The sequence below is a fragment of the Euprymna scolopes genome, chromosome 1 (assembly GCF_053919585.1).
Source record: "Euprymna scolopes isolate OS-2025 chromosome 1, ASM5391958v1, whole genome shotgun sequence".
Taxonomy (NCBI): domain Eukaryota; kingdom Metazoa; phylum Mollusca; class Cephalopoda; order Sepiida; family Sepiolidae; genus Euprymna; species Euprymna scolopes.
Window position 1 is genome coordinate 7,301,720 of NC_136482.1, and position 26,226 is coordinate 7,327,945.

Genomic DNA, 26,226 nt, shown 5'->3' on the forward strand with positions numbered 1-26,226 from the left:
AATGATTATATAATTGAAAAGATATTTCCAGCTATACCGTAGTTGAAGATTTTGTGGAGTATACCTCTATGCCATACTCTATCAAAGGCTATTTGATATGCCTCCGTCGAGAGATTCGTTTATCCTATGAGATATAACTGTAAACACATCTGTTGTAGATCTAGAAAACTATATTGCATGGTACTAGGTTATTTTTGCTGGGGTTGTTGACTACTTCTATATTTAACACAGATTCCAACAACTTACTCATGACGCACAGGGGACTGATTAGTCTGTCTTGAGAGGGAGATTACAGATCACCTGAAATTTTAAATACGGAACATACTGATGAGGTTTTCCAAAGTGTTGGGAAGCAATTCTCCTTAAGACAACGCTTAAACAGCTTTGCAAGTAAAGGAGCTAGTTCTAGTTTAATCTTTTTTAGCACTATAATAGGAATACTCTCAGGACCAGTTGCTTTGCTGGAATCAAGGTTTTTGATTAACTAGGAAACATCACGTACAGCTATTTGCATGTCGCATAGCGTGTTATCAGACACAGGAGGAAATACGTGGTGTTGGCAGCCCCGATCGCATAGAGTAGAATTAGCTGCAAAGTTTTTGGCAAAGAGTTTGATTCTGTCCGATGCTGACGAGATTATCTCAGGTGCATTGATGATAATTGTGATAGAGGAAACACTTGTTATTTGCCAAAATTGGTGCTTAGCTACTTTGGACTTGGAGAACTGAGCAGACAGCTCTCTTGCGTTCTTAATTACTCTTTTACAGTGGTTGCTGACAGGCTTGAAAGTCTCAGTTTATTAATTACAATGGAAATAGTAATTTAAGTGTCTGCATGCTAATTTATTTTTCAAAATATATAGTTAACTTTGTGAGATGTTTTAAGTAGCTTAGTGGCTACATTAATCGACTAATACAATCTAGTAAGTCGCCTTCATGAACGATTGTTCGTAGTCGTGGCTTTAAGTTTTAGGCTTTCGGTGTATGTTTCGACCTCTACCCTCAGTCTGCCATACCCTTCCGTATTTAGAGCTTATACGAGCCAATCATATTCTTTTGTGAGGGAACGTCACCCTCCCTTAATAATTTCCTATGACAGACATAGGCCGAATAATACTTTATTTTAATCCCTTTTCCCACTAAACAAAGAACGTTGCTACTTGGACGAAAGGGGCCACTATCTGGCACCATGTCTAATCGGAAACCATGGACAGTTGAGCAACGATATGTCTGTTCATAGTACATTTAAATTTCTTCCGGTTAGTACAGTCAAGGAAGCGGGAAACAAGGCGGGATTCTAAAAGCCTAGCAATCCGAGGAAAGGAATTATTAGAATAATTTTTTCCATTATCTAAGGACATCAACAGTGAATGGGTGGGATTTTGCTGCTTGTCAGGTTAGTCAGGACTATGTACACCGATTGGGGGGCGCAAGTGCTATGAGTTCCTCAGAATATATTCCATTAAAATACTTGTAAAACATGCACAGGGATGCGATATTGCGGAGCTGGGATAGGGATTAGAGCTTGACTGACAGTGCGGGACCTATTAAATTGGATACTATTTTTTGGACTTTGTCTAAGAGAGAGAGAGAGAGAGAGAGAGAGAGAGAGAGAGAGAGGGAGGGACGAATAATGGTAGATGCACCAAGCAACAATATTCCATGGAGGGCGAATAAATAATTTATAGAAACAACGAACTAACAAAAATGGTTATGTATTTATTCATTTTTTTCGGCATGAAAAGAAATGTAAAAAGCGAGAGAGAGAGAGAGAGAGGAAATAAAAATTGTTGTAGGTAACGTTGACGCCGTAAAATGAATGTTTTTTTAGCATAAAAAGAAATGTACAAAGCGATCAAGCGAGAGAGAGAGAGAGAGAGGAAATAAATGTTTATTGTTTTTTTTCGGCATTAGAAGAAATGTAAAAACGAGCGAGAGAGAGAGTTGGGAAGAATATATACAGAGAGCGACAGGAATGGAAAGAGAGAAAAAGGAAATACAAACTGGTGTAGATAAAACATGTGTAGTAAAATGTAAGAACATTTTACTCAGAGGGCAAAAGTATGTATCATTGCGACACCATATCTGAATGGTACATTAGCGTTTGTGAAGCATGCGAATACCGTTAATCCAGAATATAGCAATGGTCAGAGCTGAGACAATCAGAATAAGCGGAATTAGTCTGGCAATACTTTATTAGTTTTATTATTTTTGAATCGGAAAAGGGAAAGATTATGTTATGTCTATGAGTTTATGATACAGTTACGTAGGGTGCAAGCACAATATATTTATAATGTGTATATTTCCTCGAGGTGTTGATTGAGGGTGGTAGGATGACTTAGTATTTAGTGGAAAGCATAGAAAATACTTCCTCTAAAAATGATTCGATTTTGATAATGTTGCTCTTAGGATGAAATGTATGATTTTATTATAACGACTAAATGTGTCTGAAATGTCGTTCTAAAGTTATATAGGATAGTGGCTACTAGTCTAGATATAATAAATTTGTATGTGGCATCTGTTGTTGCAAACCTACGGTACTTTGGTCCAAAGGGGAATTTTTGCAATCAAAATATTTTATATTGCTATCAATCAATACTATAAATTAAATTGAAAAGAATTAGTAATTTCTATGCTAAAAATTGTGGAATTTTGCGTAAGAAATCCTTCTAAACTGAGGTAATGTATATATTTTTGTTTGAAAATACGTTATAAATGCTATAATAAACAGCAACCAGTAATACTAAAATAACGAACTAATAACTAATTTAAGCAACCAGTAAACTATATAAATAAAACAGTATATCTATGTGTGTCTGTAGGAAAATATTTAACTGATAAAATCTTAAACTACTGATCACCTGACACTGTAATTAATAGAAAATAGTAATCATACATCAAAGATTGTTTATAACGAGTAAAATCTTTGTTTGGATGAATAAATAATGCGTACGAGAATTTTTCGGCAAGTTGAAAGGCAAAATGTTCATTTCAGCTTGCCGATATATTTTTATTAATTTTGCGCCTGCGCAAGTTTATTCATAGCTTAAAGTGGTTTACTTTTAAATCTTTCTTATCTATCTGCCGATAGCTCAAACGAAAGGAAACGCGGTTGGCACGATAAATGTATTTGGTTTTAGATTCTACATCATAGCTATAGAAAAAGCATCACACAGGATTTTCAATTGCGATGCAAAAGTTGTATATGTGTTATTTTTAAAATAATATACAATTAAGATTCTATTGAATCGTATTTGGGTTTCACAGAACTAATCAGACTTCGCAGGACGATGGGTGAAAACTATTGTGGGGGGGGTTAATCGGAAATCGAATTGGGAAGCGAAAAATCGAAACATTTTATTACAATTGGGAATTGGAAAAAATGTTTGTCTAATTTCCAATTCCAAAACAGATTCCTTAAACATAGTTTTCTTTTTATCTTTTTGTTGGTTTATTTAAAACTTAATTATGCATTAATAGAGAAATGATAAATGTTTGTTGCTTTTTAAGCAACCAGTAATACTAAAATAACTAATAACTAATTTAAGCAACCAATAATACTAAATTAAGTAACTAATAACTAATTTAAGCAACCAGTAATACTAAAATAACTAACTAATAACTGATTTAGGAAAAATGTCCCAGTAAAAATAGCACGAGCGAAAAATATAGATGAAAAATTTCACAATTAGTTTAACAATATATAATACGAAAAACATTCAGAAATCTGCCAAAATTAAAATTAAATAGACATTTAAAAGTAGATGAAAACTCAGCGCTTAATCTCTCCTCAGCCTTAAGCGACTTTAGAATCGGAATCATTAATTGTAACGGAATCAGAAATGTTAGAGCAGAATGAGTGGTAGCATCGGATCGAGAATATTTTTTTAATTATTTTAAATGCGGTACTCTTGCATAATTTGACCCGAATTCTCGTGAATTCTCGTCAAGCATGGATCTGGCGAGACCGGCAATCATCAGTGTCAGCCGAGAGCTGTTCAAATGTTGAAACGCTAACTCGACTTTTTATTTATTTTTTTCTGTTATGTTTTTAGTCATTTTTAAGGTGATATTAAGGAGATGACTTTTTATTTTCTGATTAGTTACTTATTTATTATTTATTATTATTATTTTTTAATTGAATTTTTGGGAGTTTGATTAGCCAATGAAAAAGCGCTATCTAAATGGAAGTAGACGACATTCGAATTGTAAGAAAGCGACTAAACTAACAACAACAGAAAAAAAAGCTGACAAACAAATATATATTCCGTGCTAATGCACTAACTGGTCCGCGCTATTTTTTAAATCGTATTTCCAAGTTTAATTAAAGTTTTATTATATGTTTTTTGTTCAATTGTAAGGTTAAAGTACAGAATAGGTACAAAACACCCTCCCCTCCCCATGCTAAGAATGGCTTTTTAAATAATAACATTATTATTTAAGCACGGATCAATAAGTGCATGAGTATTATATTTTCAAACTTGCCAAACAGAAAAATGACTGGCAAGAAAGTAAATATAAACATGTTAGAAAAAAGAAATGAAAACATCGATGCAGAAATCTCATATTGTCAGGAGAAGAAATTGCTGTTCCCAAAAAATAAGGTGTAACATTTGTAAACACAAATGTTTACTTAAAAAAAGATCGTGTGTAAAGGATGGTTTCTCCTGGAGATGTACAAATGGGCAGTGCCACCAAAAGAACTTTATTGAACAACAAGTCTTGAAAATAAAAAATGCAAGAAAAAAAAAATACGGTTACAAAAAAGAAAAGAAAACAAAACAAAAAAAAACTTGTACTTACACCTAACAATTATACGGTTAAAAAATCTTTTCTTTGAGAAAAAAACAAAAAAAAGTTTCTGTTGATAAATATTTTGCAAAAAAAAAAAAATTAAATACTTAAATGAAATAAACATATTTTCATTTTACAAGGTAGGTTTTTTTTTGTTTTTGATTACTTGCATTTGTATTTTTTCGGTTAATTTATTTATTTATGTTTTTTTCATTAGTCTGCGTCTTTTACGACGCTCGGCTGACACCGATAATTGCCGATCTTGCCCGATCCATGTTTGACGGGAATTCATGAGAATTCGGATCAAATTATGCAAGAGTGCCGTAAGTGCTTTTTACACTTCATGGCATCTTCAGCTATTATTCCGAAAGGTTTCTCATTTTCTCATTTGTAGAAAAATATCACTGACTCCAGTCTCTTACACTAACGACTTCCGAGGTGGAGCGCACAGGTTAACAAGTAAAAAATAAACACAAAACAATTCAAAATACAAACACGAGAGAAACGGAAAAACTTCAACACATTTTGTATAAATCGGTTTTGTTCTGGGTGCGTGTGTGACACCATCGCGGGAAACAGCCGTCTAAGCGTTAATGGTCACATCTTCATCTTCTGTCCATACTGTGTTCGTCAGTTGACGTCAACTCATTTCGTTCTGCTCCGAGCCATTACCTCCGTTCTACTCCCCAACCTGCAAACCGTCTTCCACGGTCGCAAACACCATACTTTCCGTAAATTGTCCCTAACTGTCGTAAGCTGTCGCAAAACTCATTGTTTCAAACCGTCTGTAAACTAACTCTAAATATATTGTTCGATCTTTTGTCTCTGTTACTGTACACCTTGATCAACAATCTTATTTCAACTGCCTTTGTGTAAATTGGTAAACAACTTCTCGTGCATTGTCTTTCCACCATATACCTTTGTTCTGCTGATAAACTTTTTCCTCTTTTTATTATAGCTTTTCCTTTTTTAATTCCTAATATATATATATATATATATATATATATGATTTATTTTGTTTGAAAAAGAAATCTACAGAGTGCTCAATTAAAAGAAAATGCTAGAAATAAAAGCGTATTTATATTTTGTATTTTGTGTACAGAAAGTTGTTAGATGAGATAAGCCATTGGTACAGTCGGTTTCAGGCCCGATAATTAGGACCGTTTTAACTCTCTTCAGCCAATACTCATGAAGAGAGCTTGATATGGATATCTAAAACGGTCCTAATTATCGGGCTTGAAACCGACGGTATCAATAACTTATCTCATCTTACAACTTTCTGTACACAAAATACAATATATATATATATATATATATATATATATATATATATATATATATATATATATGAAAATGTATTTTTAAAAAATACGAAAAGTATACAGTTTAAAGCTTTTCTTTATTCGTTTTCTATTGGTGACGTGCAGGAATGCAAAAGAAATGAAAATTTTTTTTTTACACGTACATATTTTCGAGAGAACCTTCAGTCTTCATCAGTGTAGTAAAAGTGAATGCATGCACGAGGGAGGGGAGGGGAGGGGAAGTAAAGTTCCGCAAATAGCAATTATTTGCAACACAATATTCATGAAAAACGTTTCTTTTTCTTCTTTGTGTTTCTATTTATATGTTTCTGTTCTTTTCCACTTGAAGAGTTATGACTACTGTATAACTCTTATATTTAAATTTTCTTTTTACTAGGGGGTTACCGCTTATTAAGGGCCAAACGCCACTCAAGGATAAGGGATAATGAGTGTCAGATGTTCGGTAAAGCAACGCTGTGATACTCGATAATGGTGGAAAGAGTGTAGAATTTAGTTATTTAAGTGTGTTGCTCAAGAATAACTTGTTTACATTGAACTTGAAAACGATCATTTAATAGTCAGTTGGGAAGAAGCTAAGCAGTATTGGGTTCCACAGATGTTAGTCATAGGGAACTTTGCTCATATTAGTTTAGTTTTTGGCACAGATAGTAAGGAAAATTGTTACTTGCACAGTTAGATCGTTTTTTGACTGCGGATGATCACGTGATGCTTGCCAAGAATTTCCTCTATATTAAAACAAAACAGAAACATTTGCATGCTGTGCGTACCCGCAACGACAAGAAACATATTCCAAAGATCACGTATATTGATCAAATTTTTATTTTTATAAATAAAATAATTTTAACCGATTAATGGGAATTACAACAAAAAATCTCGCAAGTTTGAATTATATGAAATTATCTCCCTTGTTTCTCCAGACTGTTTTCAAAATGAGGTCACGTGAAAGTCGCTAATCGGTTATCCACAAAACTGGATTTTAAAAATAAAACTATTTGATCAAAAATGTAAAAATAATTTAAAAATAAATCTAATTGATTTAAAAATAAAACTGATGGATCAATTTACGTGATTTTTGCAATTTGATATTTTATTTCCGTCGCGAGTACGTACGTTATACAGATTTTTCTTTATTTTTGTTTTTTATTTATTTATTTATTTATTTAATGTAGGGTGAATTCTGGACAAACACCGATCAGGTTCTTTAAAAATGGGAAACCTTTATCTAATAACAAAAACAAAAAAATCTTTATATTTCTGTTGACACTTCCTCACGGATGACAGCACGTTGTACAACGGGCAATGAACCTTTCCCTTTTGCAGGATGTTTGCTTAGTAGTTTAAGCGTGCCTTAACTTGGGGCATTGTGATAAAAAGAAACGATAAATCATAGTTTGTTTTTGTTTAATTAAATTTTTGCTTCGTTTGTTTTAGCAGTAAACAAACAGAACTCCACCCAGGAATATCGCAGAAGACGCGCCATTGTAATTAGTGCTAAACTGGCGGTGATGAAGTGTCTTCTATAAGTCAAGATATTGTCTAGTAACTGCCTCGTTTCTATCTATCTATCTATCTATCTATTTATCGCGTTCTCTCTTTCTTTCTTTCTTTCTTTCTTTCTCTCTCTCTCTCTCTCTCTCTCTATATATATATATATATATGTGTGTGTGTGTGTGCGCGTGTGCGTGTGTGTGTATGTGTGTGTATAGATATATGTATATGTATGTATATATATACATAGAGAGTCGCTACTATCGATGTTACTACATAGTCATAAGCATATTTCGGTCAGCTAGTTACCAGTAACTAGTGACCTCTGCTGGTCACATAACACTGAAATTTATAAGAAATAGTTATCATGCACCAAGGATGGTTTATAACGAGTAAAATCTTTGTTTGAATAGATGAAATACCCATACAGAAGTCGAAATACAAAATGTTCATTTCAATTTAGTCTTAGAATTTATCAACTTAGTTGAAACGTGTGTTTCGACATATTTTTATTTCTTTCCGTTCACGCCCAAATGCCCAAATATTTTTCCAAGTCGTTTATTATTAAATCTTTCTTGCCTATCTCTTGATAGCTACATCGGTAGGACACACGTGGGTGGAGAGCTAAATGAGTTGCTTTCGGTTCTAGCTGATGAAATAACTACCCGATACAATAAAATATCCAATGAAGAATTGGCTTTGTAATAATAAATACGAAATCTTCATTAATTCAGTATTTAAGCGTATTTTACGACCTGGCGAATCCTGGCATCCTGGCTAGTACACACACACACACACACACACACACACACACATATATATATATATATATATATATATATATATATATATATATATATATATATATATTGTGGCGATTAATCGGATTCGGGAATTGGAAAAATTAGTACTTTTTAGGGTATCGAAACCGGAAAAATTATAGTCTAATTTCCGATTCTAAACCGATTCTTTAAAAAATTTTAAATAAAGCACAGATTTTTTTTTTTTTTTTTTTAGAAGTTGTTCCTTTACAAGATAAGACTGAGAAGGGCCACAGAATGAGTTATAAATCTCATTTACAGATTTAACATTGATTAGCAGAGTTTAATTTATTTTATTCATTGGTCATTTATTAAGAGATAACTTGCCTTTTGCCTTTGTAATCCTTTTGCATCTATTGACTAAAATGTCTATGTGCCCTCATCCGAGGGAGTTCATATGATTATTAAAATTTTAAATGCTCTGCGGGTGGGAGTAAAGTTCGTTGACACAAGCTGTACATTGGAGTGTTTGTCATTGGCTTCTTTTGAAATAATTAAAGTTTTATGGCACCTCTGTTGGCACAGGAAAACCATGGCGGCTGAGGCAATTGTTATTCCAAGTATATTTGAAACTCCATTCACAGATTTAGACTCTCCTAACCTAATTTAATGTATTTTTATTAGTTTTTATTGTAAGCAAAGTAAATATTTTAGAGTTCACTTGCCTATTACATATCACAGATTTTAAAAAGCTTTTCGCACCTATTTGATAAATGGCCATATGGTGTCTATTAGAGACTTCACACTTTAATATTAAAGATTTAACATGCTTGGAATTTTTTTTTCCTGGCGCTAGCTTTGTCACCACATCCTTAAAATATTTCATGTTTCCTTACATTTTGTTTGATTTTGGCACAAGTGAAAATATGATGCCCGGAAAACTCGTTCATATATAATTTTGTTTATTCGCTAGATAAGAAGCTTTTTCTGTATAAAGTTGTTTTTATGACGCAATTAAATTTGGTGCGTGACATACTTTTGGCGTGCTGGCGTGCCAAAAAAACAATTACCCAAACCAACAGTAAATAAGTATAAATATTTTTTTAAATATTATACGGTCTGTAGTCTCGCTTTTTAACAGAATAAACGCTTTAAAATAAGTGAAAACACTAACAACTATGCCAATTAGGTAGGAAACGGACACTTAAAAATCGATTTTATTTTTTAAAAAACAATAGTAAGTAAGTAAAAATATTTTTTTAATATTATGGGAGGGTATAGTCTAGGCACCGCCAAAAATGACCGCAAAATCAAGTTGTTGTTGTTTTTTAAAACGAAATTACATTTATTAAAATCCATTATTTCTGAGTAACTTTTCTTTTCCAGAAAGATAAAACCCTGAATTTTATCATATAGAAAACAGAATAATGTAAATCTTTTTCTACTATTTTTAATTACATTTTAAATGTTAAATTTTCCCAAAAAAGTTAACAATTGACATTTTTTGTCTTGCACAAAAAACGTGCATAAATATTTAAAAAAAAAAAAAGGGTTTTGAAATAATTTATTTATTTATTTATTTATTGTCTAACTAAGATTTAGGATGATTTTCTAAGAGAATATGCAAAAATATTATAATATAAGTACCTAGATTTCAAATAATTCCACTTATTCATATAGGTAACCAGTTATTTCGCGTCGATCTAGAATCTAGATCGACACTGTTTACGTTTGCGTTTGATAAGAAGCAAACTATGGAAGACCAAACAGGCCAAAAAAACTTATTTTTCAGTGACGAAAATTTCAATGTATTATTAAGCTGAGGCTGGCCAGTACCAGATGGGTGACCATTTGTATGAGTTTGGTTTTTAATGTGTATGTGTGTGGGGGCCAGGCTCCCCAAAATGGGGAGGGGGGCAATTTAAAGCAGAATAAAAAAAATTATTTCAGCGCGTTTGGTCCACCGTAGTCGAAAGGCGGCAAACGGGATCGAAAAAAATGATGCTATTTTTAACACAAAGGGCACAATATTTATCGAATTTTTTTTTTGTATCGATTCTTCAAAGCATGCCCTGTTTAATAATGGTCATGCATTATTCGGCTCGCTAAAAAAATTGTTAATTTATTTATCAAAGATTTTAAAATGGCTTTTTTCGTATAAATATTAAAATAAAAAAAATTTTGTTTTGCTTAACTTAAATTAATTATTTTACTTAACATATTCACACTTCAAAACTCAAAAGCGGGATAATTAAACACAATCGAAGTTCTGATATTCAGACGTCAAAATAAGGTATGCAAACAATTTTTTTTTAATCTATAATTCTGTCCCTTACAGCAACACAATATGTTATGTTCAGTTTCAGATGATTATTTTAAGCATATTTGTTCCCACTTCAAAACAAGGGGGGTTTCGTAAGCAAATATATATATATATATAAATATCGTTTATAAAAAATAAGTACACTATTATAAAGTTCATTCTTCTCTTAATAATCGCTGAAAATTTCGTATTGATCGGATAATTACCTGATTTTTGGTAGATTTTTAAAAAGACGGTCCGTCAAAAAATACTGACCTGCCCCCCCCCCAGTTTTGGCGGTACCTAGTATAGTCTCTTTTTAAAAACAATATATCTCTCAAGAACGGTCATAAAATGTGTTTTCAATCGATATTTATTCAATAAGGGACCAGTTTTCCTTCCTAGCAAAAAAAGGAGCTTTCCGGGTACAAGTTTTCCGGGGACGAACTTTCCTAAATTCCTTTTAATAATACTATACATTAATACGATAGCGTGTGCGTTATTTATCCGAGTGCCCGTTGTTTAATCGGCATGGATTCCGATTCCTTATAATGAACAATTTTACCAAGAATTCTGCATAAGTTTTTGTTTCGGTTTAAATTAAAGCTGATGGCACTTAAGTCATCTATTTTTTATAAATAATTTTACCAAAAATTCTTCATAAATTTTAGTTTCGGTTATAGCAGAAGGAACTAAAGCTGTTTAACCTAAGTTATATGGATATATATATATATATATATATATATATATATATATATATATATATATATATATATTACTTCATTTACTCACATAAATTTAATATACGAAAGTATAGATTTATGTGTAAACTTTAAGTATTTACTTCAAAAGTGCTCAATACGTAGGTAGAGCTAGTTAGTAATTTATAAAATATATATGGCGATTAAGCTACACTGAATATTCGGCGTTTCATCCACTGGCTGATAGGAAGGGGCGCGGCGGATACTAGAAAGCTGATTGGCTAACTAGAAATCCTCAACATATATAAAAACAAGAAGCAACCACAGAATTCGCGCATAAGCCTGACGAATCCTATAGTGGATGAAACGCAGAATATTCAGTGTAGCTTAATCGCCATATATATTTTATAAATTACTATATATATATATATATATATATATATATATATATATAAATATTTGTATATATGTATATAAATATATATATATGTATATATGTATATAAATATATATATGTATATACATGTATATATATATATGTATATATATATATATGTATTATATATGTATATTATGTATATATGTATATATATGTGTGTGTGTGTGTGTGTGTGTGTGTGTGTGTGTGTGTGTGTGTGTGTGTGTGTGTGTGTGAAATCGCAACTTCATAATATATAAAAATCGATAGAACATTAACTCTATAAACGAAATCTGCAAGAATTAAAATATATTTAAGCGTATTTTGCGACCTGGCTACGCCGGGCGTCCTTACTAGCTCAGATAAATACCTTTGCAGTTTTAACAAGAGTTACAATAATATAAGAGCATCTCTATTTACGCCATGAATACCAACATCAATATATTACATAGGAATGAGTCGTCTGTGGAATTTCCACAGGTCCCGCTAGTTGTTATTGTTATTTGCATCACGTTTTTGCTTTTTGTGTGTGTGTGTGTGTGTGTGTGTGTGTGTGTGTATTTTACAGCAAACAAATCCATTTAATAACCCACCAAATTTATATAATCAAAACAAAATGTAAATATTCATAGAAGGAAGGCACATATTAATTAACGAAGCCCAGCGCTCACTTCGTGTTAAAAATGGTTTTCTTAATAATAACATAATTATTTAGAAATTCGTTCGTAACAATGGGAGGGGGCCGTTGTTAATATTTTGTTCTTATGTCGTTTTCTCATTTTATCTTCCAATTGTCGACTATTTTCAACTGCTTGTGAAAACTTTTAAGCAGTATGTTGTACATTAACGACGAACTGATACAATTTGGCTTTGTTTAAAATCAAAATAAACCCTTTGTTGTCTTTCAATTGGCAAGGAAAACATTTGAGAAAAAATATACCCGGAAATTACTCCGGGGGGGGGGTTATATAATAATTTGAACATTTATAAAAAGAAAAAAGAAAATAAATAAAAAACCTCTAAATGAATATTTATAAATATTAAAAGAATCGGAATCGGAATCGGGAAACGAATCGGAATCAGAAATTTAGAACAGAATCGGTAATTGGATCGGAATCGAGTACAATGTTAGAATCGTCCCATCACTAATAAATATATATATATATATATATATATATATATATATATAGAGAGAGAGAGAGAGAGAGAGAGAGAGAGAGAGAGAGAGAAAGAGAGAGAGAGCGAGAGAGAGAGAGATGGTTAGCGAGTCTTGCTAGTTTCACATGACGCTTTTCCAGGCGTCCCCATTCAATCCTAATGTCGAGTCCGTACCGATTGGATACTAATTGTCTGTATTTTTGAGATGAGGTGTTTTCATTTATTGAGATTGTCGGACTGCCTTCCTCATCTTGGTTGTTATAGTCACGTCATGTGAAGCTAGCAAGACTCGCTAACCATCTAATCTTCCTGTACAGTTGTAGAGACTTAAAACTCATACCAGCAGGGTTGACATTACAAACAACAGTGGATTCCAGGAAAGCATTTACAGTCGCGGAAAGGGCAAGGCATGCCCTCGTTCGAGAAATGATCCAACACACCAGCTGGAATAAACAAAAACTAAGGAACGAAATCTCCGACACCTTAACATCGTTCCTTGTCAAGGTGACTCAAGAGGAAAACAGGGTGAGAATCCAATCAGATCTGGATAAATCGTACAGACAAGAAGAGAAGGTCAAAGGATGCCAAATCAAGAAGCTCACAAAGCTCAAAGACCAGAGGAATGTAACATCAAACACCGCTCACCTGTGAAAGCGGTTATCAACCTCAGCAGCCGCCAACTGAGTCACTCAGAGGAAGCAGTACTAAATATAGGTCTCAACTTCGCAACAACAACCAAACGCGTTCCATTCTTAGATATCATAACACGCATGGAAGATATAGCCTTGAGAATCCCATCAACCCAAGGTGATGAAATAAGATGGAAAGTGAGACAAGTACTCGAGAAAGCCAAGCCTCCTAAATCAAACATCTCTCGGGAAGATAGGCTGGCTATAAGAACCCTACAGAGTGACAGCAGTATAATAACTCTGCCAGCAGACAAAGACAATGCTACTGTGGTGATGGACATGTCGGAGTACTCTGAAAAAATGGCAGGCCTAATTGCAGATGGTAGCTACGGTAAAATAAAGAAGTACCCAACTTTGAAAACCGAAAGAAAGCTGTTACAAATCCTTACCAAAAACAAGGAACACATCGCTCCGATGAGATATAAACAGCTGGTCCAGCATTACAGTAAGTTACCACATATGTACGGTCCCCCAAGATACACAAAGACGGTATTCCACTCAGACCCATGGTGAGCTGCCGAGGCTCAGCATGCCACCCACTGAGTAGGTACCTTGTGGATATAATACACCCATTAGCAGGCAAGTCAGCAACACATGTAAAGAATTCTGCCCACTTCACGGAACTGATCAAGGGAGCACCCATCAGTACAAACCAAATGGTAAGCCTAGATGTGGTTAGCCTGTTCATTAAAGTCCCAACTAGTGAGGCACTAGCAGTAATTCAAGACAAACTAGCTGCAGACCTCTCCATAGAAGAGCGCACATATGTACCATTGCCAAACTTACTGGAAATGCTGAAATTCTGCATAGAAACAACGTACTTCAGAATGGGTACTGACCTATATCGACAAGAGGAGGGGCTAGCTATGGGTTCGCCATTATCACCAGTGATGGCGAACATATACATGGAATACTTCGAGATATGGCCTTAGGTTCGGCTCCCTTAAAGCCAACCATGTGGTTAAGATACGTTGATGACACCTTCATACTCTGGCCCCATCAGGAAGACATCCAGTCTCTCCTAGACCATGTGAACTCAATAAGACCATCGATATAGTTCACAATGGAGAAAGAAAAAGATAATCAACTGGCCTTCCTTGATATACTCATATCACGCACAGAGCATGGGTTTAAGACATCCGTATATCGCAAGCCTACCTTCACCGGACAATACCTTAACTTTGACTCCCATCACCCATACAGTATCAAACATGGAATCGCACGCTGCCTACAACATCGAGCAGAGGCAATATGTAGCGACACCATTACATACCACCAGGAAATGGTCAGGTTGAAGAATACCTTCCGTCGTAACAACTACCCCGATAGCATACTATCCACCAGACGTGTTAATAGTATAAGAGAGGAGAATGAAACCCAAAAACCACCAAAGTCTGCCTACCATACATACAAGTTATCTCCGAAAAGATTCAGAGAATATGTGCCCCCTACAACATCAGGACGGTATTCAAGAGCGAGTCAACATTCAGACGACACCTGGTACGAGTGAAGTCCCACATGAAGAACATGACCAAGAACTGCATATACTCCATCCCATGCAGGTGCAGAAAGGTTTACAAGGGTGAAACATGCCGCCCCTTTAAAGTAAGGGTGGAAGAACACCGAAAAGCGGTAACTAAAGGGGAGACGGAAAAATCGGGTATAGCCAACCATGTCTAGATGGAGAGGGGGCACCTATGGGATGAAGTAAAAATAATAAAAAGAGAGACCCACTGGAAATTGAGAAAACTTAAAGAAACAGCTCACATGCTCGGACATAACAACCTACTGAGCAAACCAAACGTAAAGCTGAATGCAATTTGGACACCTGTGATAGAGAAAACCTTGAATAACAACATAGGTTTAACATTAACAAAAACCAACGAAGAATTGTCCTAGTGGCATATGGTCGAGTGGTCCTAGACGTTGTATCAAAGTTTATAGTTACCCAAAGGTGCTGAGTTCAATCCTGAACGAAGGCAGTGAAAAAGTATCATTCAAAACCGAGAATCAGCAACTATGTCCCAGAGCCTACCCGTAATAATAATAATAAAGGGTTGGGTTCGAGACTCCTAACAAACGGTTCCCCAGTTCGATACAAAACACCTGATGAAAGCCGGAGGGCAAAACGGCCGAAACGTTGTGAATATAACAAGTCCGACAATCTCAATAAATTAAAACACCTTATCTCAAAAATACAGACAATTATTATTAGTTGTTATTGTTTAAGATATCGGACGATGAGTAAGAACACATTAAAATTTAACCGAATTTAACGCAAAAATGTATATTTACACATACGTGGTCGATTTACGCCTACCAAGTTATAATTTTTAGCAGCTATTTTTACCAGTTAAAGCTTAAAACTGACAGAAGATTTTGGTAGAGACCGTTCCTCAAACACATACACACACACAAACACACATGCACACACACAAACACAGAAGCGCACACACACACACACACATATATATATATATATATATATATATATATATATATATATATATATATATATAATCTGTGTGTGTACTATGTTTAATATACAAACATTATTGGTTACACATGTGCATACATGTTTCAGTAGAATCCGAATTTAAAGATAATTCATCAGACCAAAAAATATCGATTTCCTTAAATTGGAATTCCACTGAAACATGTATGCACATATGTACCCAATAATGTTTATATAATAAGTAGATATATACCAGCTCTGTCCTGCATCTTTAATAATCACGCGAGTTTCATTAGATTGGCATCTAGGAAACCAATCGACACAACCCTTATATTTACATTATATATATATATATATATATATATATATATATATATATATATATATACATACATACATTATATATAATATATATATATATATATATATATATATATTTAAGTATTTGATTATTATAGTAAAAAATAATTATATACATATATATATATATATATATATATATATATATATATGTATGTATATATATATATCCTATTTATCTATATGTCTATCTCGTTCTGACAGACGGACAGAACAATATTATTTTGACTTACAGATAAGAAAATGGTGCTGCACAAAAAATGACTGTTTAGTTAAGTTTTTTTTTTTTTTTTTTTAATCATTTTTTTTTATATATATATTTTTTAAACTTCCTGTCTTTGATTCCGCCGGTGGTAATCATTTCGAAAAAAATAAAATAAATAAATAAAATAATTCGACAAATGCGGACATTTTCAGATGCAACCACAGCAATGCACAGCAGTTTCTTTTTTTTTTTTTAATGAAATCCGTCTGCAATGTTGCAACGTTTAGTTAAAGAGGCTCCCATAGACCGACCAACCGCAGCCTTCAGATTTTCAAGTGTGATAGCTTTACTTCTGCGTGATACCAACTCACCCAAAGACGTGCTAACGACGTCTACTTTTTTTCTTTATCCATTAAGTCCCAGAGTATCTGTTTGTTTTTCACTATCGAGTTGAAACTTTTTGTTGCGACTAGAAATAGGTTAGAATACACAAATTGAAAGGAAGCATTTATTTCATTTAGGAAACGAAATATTAACTGTCCCACAAATACAACGCTTCTGTGCATATATTTTCTTTGAAATCAAGAGGCTATACATATATAGCATTTAGTAGCGGAGGGGGGGCAGCTTTGCCCGGGCGTAAAATACGCTTAAATATGATATTTTAATTTATCCAGATTTCCTATATATTATTATGGAGTCGTGATTTCAAAGTAAAAACAAAAAAGTATTTGCGTGCCATTAGCCAGAATCGAAACCAAAAGCAAAACCGAAACATTCAAATTTGTTGACGTTACCACTGTACCAATATGATATGGACATGAACTGATTAAAAGTTAAAAATTAAAAATAAACTAAGATTAATGTACAAAATGTATAACTATTTTATTTTTTGACCCCTTAAAAACTATTTCAACCGATTAAAGACCCATAGAGAACGGTCCGTAAAAAATCCAATCATTTGAGGCTCCTAGCGCCGCTTCTGACTTTTAGTTTCGGTGGAGATAGAGTTTGAAAATATGGAGACAGATAGACAGACATTTAGTCGTTTATATATTAGATTTCCGTATCTCCTATTTGCTCTTTCCATCACCTCCCCTTCTTTCTCCATTTCTCTTGTACTGTCCCTATTTTTCTCTTATTATTAGCTTTCTTTAATGATTCCAGTTATTTCATAGTGTCCTATATACATTTTTTATTATTACCTACATTCCAATTCACCCTTATATGTTGTACCAGTTTTAATTACTATTTACCATATTATCCTTTTCCTTCATTCTCATTTAATTTCTAAATGCCATTGAACCAGTTTTTTTTTTATTTGTATTGTGTGTGATTCTAGCCCTTCCCCTTTTCTGGTGAGAAGCATTTAGCTTCGAAATGCCATGGCCTAAAGAGATCTTTTTTTCTTAAATTTCTCCTTTATTGTTCCGCTGATAACATAAACTTATATATAACTTTTATTCCTTATGTTTCATTTAATATTGCTTTTGGTTCTTAGTAGTGTCGAGCTTTTCTAATCTTGATAAGTTTTTCTTTGTCAAAAATTTATTCTTTGATAACATATATATATATGTGTGTGTGTGTGTGTGTGTGTGTGTGTGTGTGTGTGTGTGTGTGTGAAAGTGTCTGTCTGCGGAGATTTTCCTACGCAATAACTCTGTCAATTGTAAGTCTACAGACTCGCAATTTGATATACAGGGTCTTGAGATTTGACAAAATCTTTGTAATCCGTTTTCGGCCAGAAATTCGGCTATTAAGGGGTCAAAGTTCAACGATTTGACCTTTGAGAACTCTACCAAACTCCTCCGCTAATTTGAGTCTAAACACTTGAAATTTTAGATATAGGTTCCTTGGACATGGACATAACTTAACTTGATTTGAGCAAAAAGAATAAATGTTAATTGACCGCTTCGGTCTCTACCAAATTACTCAGACAATTTCTGGCATAAGCATTTGAAATTTTATATATCACCTAACAATGTAATAAACAAAAGATACTGTAAAATTCCAATTAAAAATGCACCGATAAGTTTCGTCTGATTTTCAAAGCGGTTACAGGGCAAATTAACCATCGTATAAATTATTTGATATTTGCCGATTAAATTGCATTTTTTTTTCGCAAATAATCGGTACTTGTGCATTTTTTTCTAACGTTTTTATTTAGAAATCAATTCTTAACATGGAGAGTGGGATTGTTATCTGTTCTGTACAATCGAACATGACCTGAGGTTGTTAACAGAAAGAATTGGGTTGTTATCTGTTCTGTACAAGCGAACATGACGTGAGATTGTTAACAGGAAGAGTGGGATTGTTATCTGTTCTGTACAAGCGAACATGACGTGAGATTGTTAACAGGAAGAGTTGGGATTGTTATCTGTTCTGTACAATCGAACATGACCTGAGGTTGTTAACATGGAGAGTGAGATTGTTATCTGTTCTGTACAAGCGAACATGACGTGAGGTTGTTAATAGGAGGAATGGAGTTGTTATCTGTTCTGTACAATCAAACATGACGTGAGATTGTTAACATGGAGAGTGGGATTGTTATCTGTTCTGTACAAGCGAACATGACGTGATATTGCTAACAGGAAGAGTGGGATTGCTAAACTGTTCTGTACAATCGAACATGACGTGAGGTTGTTAATAGGAGGAATGGAGTTGTTATCTGTTCTGTACAATCAAACATGACGTGAGATTGTTAACAGGAAGAGTGGGATTGTTATCTGTTCTGTACAAGCGAACATGACGTGAGATTGTTAACAGGAAGAGTGGGATTGTTATCTGTTCTGTACAATCGAACATGACGTGAGATTGTTAACATGAAGAGTGGGGTTGTTATCTGATCTAACAATTGAATAAACAAACGATGCCGTATAAACTGAATTTAACTTGAAATTCCTATCTACAAAAACTGGTATTAAATGGCACTTAATAAAAAGTTGAGAACTGATAACACAAAACATGTTCCTGTTCATTTCAGACGAAGTGCGCACTGGCAAATACAGTCAACTTTTCCACCCGGAACAACTCATCAGTGGAAAGGAGGATGCTGCCAATAATTACGCCCGTGGACATTACACCGTCGGCAGGGAGATTATTGAACAGGTTCTCAACTCCATCAGGAAATTGGTGAGTCTAGCGAGTTTCACCTATTGTATTTATACTATTTATAGAGATCGCGGCAATGGAAGAACAAGACATTAAAAGTAGGGGTTTTTTCCGTTCATCATCATCATTGTATGAATCCGAAGATTCTATTGTTGACATTGGTTTCCCTGATATTTTTCTAGTTAGAATTCTTTTTAGAAAGGCATCAGGTACTTACGCGAGAGAACACGTGAAGGTTGACAATATCCTAAGTGAAACTGCTACCGTGGTACGAGCTGGATTATACATTTATATTATTATTACTAAATATTATTTATTTATATTATTATTACATATATATATTATATTAATTAATTATATATATATTATTATTAATTTATTTTATGATTAATAAATATTATTAATTTATTTTATTATTAATAACTATTATTAATTTATTTTATTATTAATAAATATTAATAAATGAGAAATCATTTCCAGTTTCTTTGTTAAATAGACATGACATCAGTTCAAATTCGATATCGATTTTGTTTTGCTTCGATGTCTTTCACATAACGTTAGCACTTCTTAGGCATGCATTTCCTCAATTTTAGCTGCATAATAGTAAGTTGTGTTTTAATGGAAATCATTCCTCATCTCATAATATATAACGAAAACAACAACAATGTCTAAACAGATTTTTATAACGTTCTTCCATAGCCGCAACCTTTATAAATTAACACGTTTGCTTATTCACTAAATATATGACCTTGTATGCGTGAGTGCTGTAAACTTTTGGTCTACAGACTTGAAATTTGATATACAGGGGACTCGGGTTCGTAGAAACAATTCGATTTGCGTTTTAGCGGGAAAAATAGCTGCAAGAGGGTCTAAATTAAACAATTGGAACTAAACGTGTATCTTCTGCGCATGCGTAAAAATACGTTTATATGTTTAACTGTGTTAACTGCTAAAGTTTTCATATGTATATAAATTTATCTCAGATTATATTGTATAACACTAGAGGGTTACGTGTTTTTGGTTTCGATTCTGGCTGATAATATCCAAGTAATATATTTTTTTAATTTTGAAATTACTTTTATATATTTGGTACAATATAATAACTAATAGAGTATTAGCTCTATAATAACGAATATGCAATCTGCATAAATTAAAATATCATACTTAAGTGTATTTTACGACCAGGAAACGCCGGGCAATCTATTTGTTCCAATTCATGTTGCCTGTGAATTTTAAGCCGAGTAGTTTGGACGAAGAGCATTCAGGTAGTGTATCATTAGCCATGGCAATTAATGGTTGTTGTCTTGTAATTTTTAAAGGAAAGAAGCTTAGTCTTAGCAGCATTGAATGTTACAATCCATTTCTGTCTCCATTCAACTATACACTAGGTTTTCAATCATTTTCTTACGTGTGTGTTCATTTCTTTTGCCCTCGTGCATGTTATTAAGCTTAGTGCCATCAACAAATATACCTATCTCGGAGAATTTTATCAGGGAGGTCATTTATGCAAATGAGGAATAATAAAGATCCAAGGATCAATCCCTGAGAAATACCCATACTTCTGTCATATTGTTTGGACGTGCAACCATCGAGAACAACCTTTCTTTTATTTAAGAAACATTTAATTTTGTTTAATATTCATCCAGTGATACCATATGATTTCAATTTCATGAAAAAACGATCGTGCCATACCCCGTCAAAAGCCTTAGATATATTTAAGGCTACTACCCTAGCCCCCTCCGTCTTATGTAGTGCATGGTATATACGTTCAGAGTTTACAGTTAGGATATCTGCAGTCGAATGGGCTTGTTTAAATACATACTTTTGCTTGGGAAGAAGTTTAGCATCTACGTTGTTAACTAGTGCTTGCTTGATTAAGGACTCGAAAATTTTGGCTCAGAGAGGGAGGGTACTAATGGGGCGATAGTTTAGTGGGTTAACTCTTTCGTTAGAATTCTTGTTGACTGCTACCACAAAAGCAATTTTCCAGCAGCCGAGAAGGCAAGATTCGGTAAGGCATTTATCGAAGTGTTTTGAGAGAACTGGGGAAACCTCAGCGGAGAATTTTTTTAACAGTCTGGTTGGAATGAGATCAGGCCCACATGCCTTGGAGATGTCTACGTTTTTATGATATTACGGATTTGGGAAGGGGGTGATTTTTATATCATCGAGTGTGCTTTCTGTCCGCAAAGGAAAATCTAGGAAGGAGTGGTTAGCTGGGTCCAAAGTAGAGTTGCAAAACGTCAGGCAAGACAGTTGGCCTTCTCAGTTGCCATGCAAACAACTTCAAGGTTGTTGGATAGTGGGTAAATTGTTGGCTTTTCATTATTTACTCCACTCTTATAAATACTAGAAGAATACTTGTCTTCTAATCATAACCATAACCCGTTTCAGGACGAATAAAACTCGTTAATATGACTATTATATAAAGGAAACTTTGCGCGTGTAGCCGTGTATGAGTGTATGAAAGAGAGAGAGAGAGAGAGAGAGAGAGAGAGAGAGAGAGTTCGAGTTCCAAATGAACTCGAAAATGGCTGGGAACGTTTTTTATAAAAATTCACACGGAGGTACTTCATGTGCCTAGCAGTGTTCTTAGATAGGCCTTCTATGATAATCTTTTCAATAAGTATCAATAATTGAAATAATCCGACGAAAGAAAGAAACTGGCGATTTTGACCAAAACATAGTCTAACATCACTTGAGAATTTTTATTACCACACAAGCCAAAGGTGGTTTATTTTATATGACAGGGGCGCGTTCGAAATGAATGTTTCTGTTTAAAGCACAATTGACCCACGATAATTGTTTTTTCATTTTAAACTTAAATTCAAACCATTATCACCGTATAAAGTTAGGCATAAAAAAAAACGAGAGGAGCTTCTTTTAGTGTTGATCACATTTTTTCCAGTCGAACTGAAGCCATCAGGGATACTCCTTGTGCAAGCACATTGATAGGGTTTATACATTGTTTCTTAAAATATAAAAAAGGGAGGGTATATTACTTTATTCATCACACACTTTGATTTTTATTCATTTTTCTTATCTTATTTTTTAAATTTTTTAAATTTTTTCTTATTCTAATATTTATTGTTTTGCTCCGTGCGTTTTTCTAGTCTGACCAGTGTTCCGGACTTCAAGGGTTTTTGGTCTTCCATAGTTTTGGTGGCGGAACCGGAAGTGGATTTTCATCTCTTCTCATGGAAAGACTTTCGACCGACTACGGCAAAAAATCAAAACTTGAATTCGCTGTCTACCCAGCTCCACAGGTGAGTAAAACATTTATCATGCAACGTTAACCCAGGATACGTTCATTTTTTTTACTATGGAAATCGCTCAAGAAAATGCATGAAGTCATTTGATGTATACCACATCAAGATCAAAAAAATATCTAACGATGAGTGTAAAATACATATTTTCTGACCCAGAAACAGCGTCTGTGGCATGTGAGGACTAAAAGACAAAACAAGGGAAGTGAGAGTTGCGAGGCTGATGAAAGTAAACTCATGGTCTACTTTCTTATATCCAATATTATTAGCAAATTTTTCAGTGTGCATACTTATGCGGCTAAGAGTATCATAGGATGGTCAAAATTATGCTGCTACTACTACTACTACTACTACTAATACTAATACTACTACTACTAATACTACTACCTATAATAATAATAAGCTATCTATATCTCTGTGAAAGTGTCTGTTTGTGTGTGTGTCTGTATGTGTGTCTGTGTGTCTGTCTGTGTACATTTCCCTACGCAATAACTCTATCAATTTTCAGTATACAGACTCAAAATTTCATACACAGGGTACTGAGATTTGGGAAAATCTTTTTAATCCTTTTTCAGCCAGAAATTTGGCTGGTAATGGGTCAAAGTTCAAGGATTCGACTTTTGAGAACTCTACCAAACTCCTCCGCCAATTTTGGATTTAAACCTTTGAAATTTTAGATATAGGTTCCTTGAATATGGATATAATTTAATAACTTGATTTGAGCCCAAAAGAATAAATGTTAAGGGGTCATGATAGGGGTCGAATTTTAAAATAATTTGACCGCTTCGGTCTCTATCAAATTACTCAGAGAATTTCTGGTCTAAACATTTGAAATATTACATAAAGGGTATTCAGAGATAGGGCAAGCCTTTTAATAGGTTTGGGTGGAAAATTTTTAGTTACCAATATATAAATGTATGTATGTATGTTTGCATGTCTGCCTAAAACTTTCGACAGAGGCGACGGATTCTTACAAGATCAGTATCGTTTTAAAGTTCGACCCTTCAGACGACAAATACCGCTAAAATATGGCTAAAAACGTTAATTTCTTCACCCTCAACTGGGCACTTTTCTACAGGGGGGTCGCTTTTTTCGCCGATATTTTCGAAAGTCATCCCCCTTTTCGATTGTCTAGCCTTAATTAAAACCTTCGTCACTTCCGGTTTAACGGTAATCGTAACAGCAAAGACGTCACGTTTTCCCCGTTCTTTTCCCCCTTCACGATACGGGTTCGAGCTTGCCTTCCTACTACCACTTTTTTTTTGCTCAACACACACCTACAAACACCCGGGCAACGCCGTTCACCCATGCTAATAATAATAATAATAATAATAATAATAATAATAATGATCATAATAATAATAATAATATCGATAATTGAAATAATCCGATGAAAGAAAGAAGCAGGCGATTTTGAACAAAGTTAACACCTTACACAGCCTAACATCACTTGAGAAATTTTATTACCACACAAGCCGAAAGTGGTTTATTTCATATGACAGGGGCGCGTTCGAAATGAATGTTTCTGTTTAGAGAACAATTACACCATGATACTTGACCTTTTCATTTTAAACTTAAATTCAAGCCGTTATCACCGTATAAGCAGTAAAGTCAGACATAAAAAATCAACAGCAGCTTCTTTCATATGATAGGGGTGTGTACGAAATTAATGTTTCTGTTTAGAGCACAATTAAAATACGATAATGGACTTTTGCATTTTAAACTTTAATTCAAGCAAAATATTTCTTTTATAAAATCAACAGTAGGATCTCTACAGTGCAATGTAGACTACAATGTATTGTGAACTAAATCAGTGTGGAGAGGAATGTGAACTTCCTTACAATGCACTGCGATGGGTCCCCAACTAGAGCAGATAATCGATTGATTTGATTGAAAAATGGACGATTTTATCGATTTCGATAAAAAAAAATATGGGAATGTGAAACATTCATTGATCATCATTCAATCCCGGGTAACGTCTGGTCTTCCTGCAAGTAAAATATAAAAGTTAATATCAACAGTATTCATAGAGAACTGAAACCGTTAGCAACCCAATAATCTGACATTGCCTCGCCCCAAACTTAAAGAAAACACACACATATATGGGTTGTATTTGCCCCGACTGGTACTACGCAAAAGTGGTAATTAATTATTAAGGAGCATGAAAAGGCTAAGATCAACGGGTACCACCCAGACATTCACCGGAAAAGATACGGACAATACTATAATCTCTCTCTCTCTCTCTCTCTCTCTCTCTCTCTCTCTCTTCCAAAATAAAAGAGGATCCTTATTGCTACTCAAACTTTATGGAAGGCCAACGACGGCGCCAACTAGAAATTAATGATAAACGGCCGTTGGGAAGATGCAAAATGATTTTTCATAGTTATTTTTTTTAAATGAAGAGAGTGCTATAAATCTGCAGAAATATTCGTCATTCAGATCATAGGGAACATCATTTGTTATCGATAATAAGCAATCATCAATATTTAATTGTGTGCAAGACTCCCAGTTAATATTTTCATTAACAAAAAGAGTTCTTTATGTTTGCGTCTTTTATCGCCTTGACTGCTGTCGTCACTTCTCTTCATCGCCGTAGTTTTATCTGTATAATAAGTTATTTTATGCAGACACTTAAAAAAAGGAGACGTTCGTTGAGTTTTCTTAAAGGTTTTATTTTGGAAGTAATCGACACGAGTGAAAGATATAGAGAGAAAGAAAAAGAAAGGATTAAGATTCTTCTAGCTAATTAATGAGTTAACTTATTCATTGAAATGAGTCACACACGAATAGAAACATCGAGATAACATTTCGCACGTTTCTTACATCATTATCGGTGATGTGTTACGTACGTGTTCCCCAAACGGACTTCCATTATTGGCGGGTTTATCGTACAATATCTCAGATGGACGGATTTGAAAGTATTTGTTTTCTCTCTGCTCCACTAATATGACGACATTCGTCATCTTAACTCATTGTTTTGCCTTTATCGTTTGGTTTTGGCCTAACATGTCAGCCATTCTTGATAATGATTCTGTTTTGTAGATTTGCACTCAGTGTGACCCTTATACAAATTCACATTAGCATACTTAATCACAACTGACGTTAGGTCCCTATTACATAGCATTAGATAGTAAATAATAATGATAATAATAATGACTAGCGGGACTTGTGGAAACTCCATAGCGGATTCTTTCATA

General features: G+C 34.0%; 1 protein-coding gene across 1 annotated transcript in view; it reads left to right on the forward strand.

Annotated features, from left to right (window-relative positions):
- LOC145283271 (tubulin alpha-2/alpha-4 chain-like) overlaps positions 1–26,226 on the forward strand; it is a 68,288-nt gene that overhangs the window by 14,861 nt on the left and 27,201 nt on the right. The window contains exons 2-3 of the mRNA XM_080132270.1: positions 19,636–19,784; positions 22,877–23,029. Of these exons, the coding sequence (XP_079988396.1) occupies positions 19,636–19,784; positions 22,877–23,029 (302 nt within the window). The remainder of the gene's footprint in view (positions 1–19,635; positions 19,785–22,876; positions 23,030–26,226) is intronic.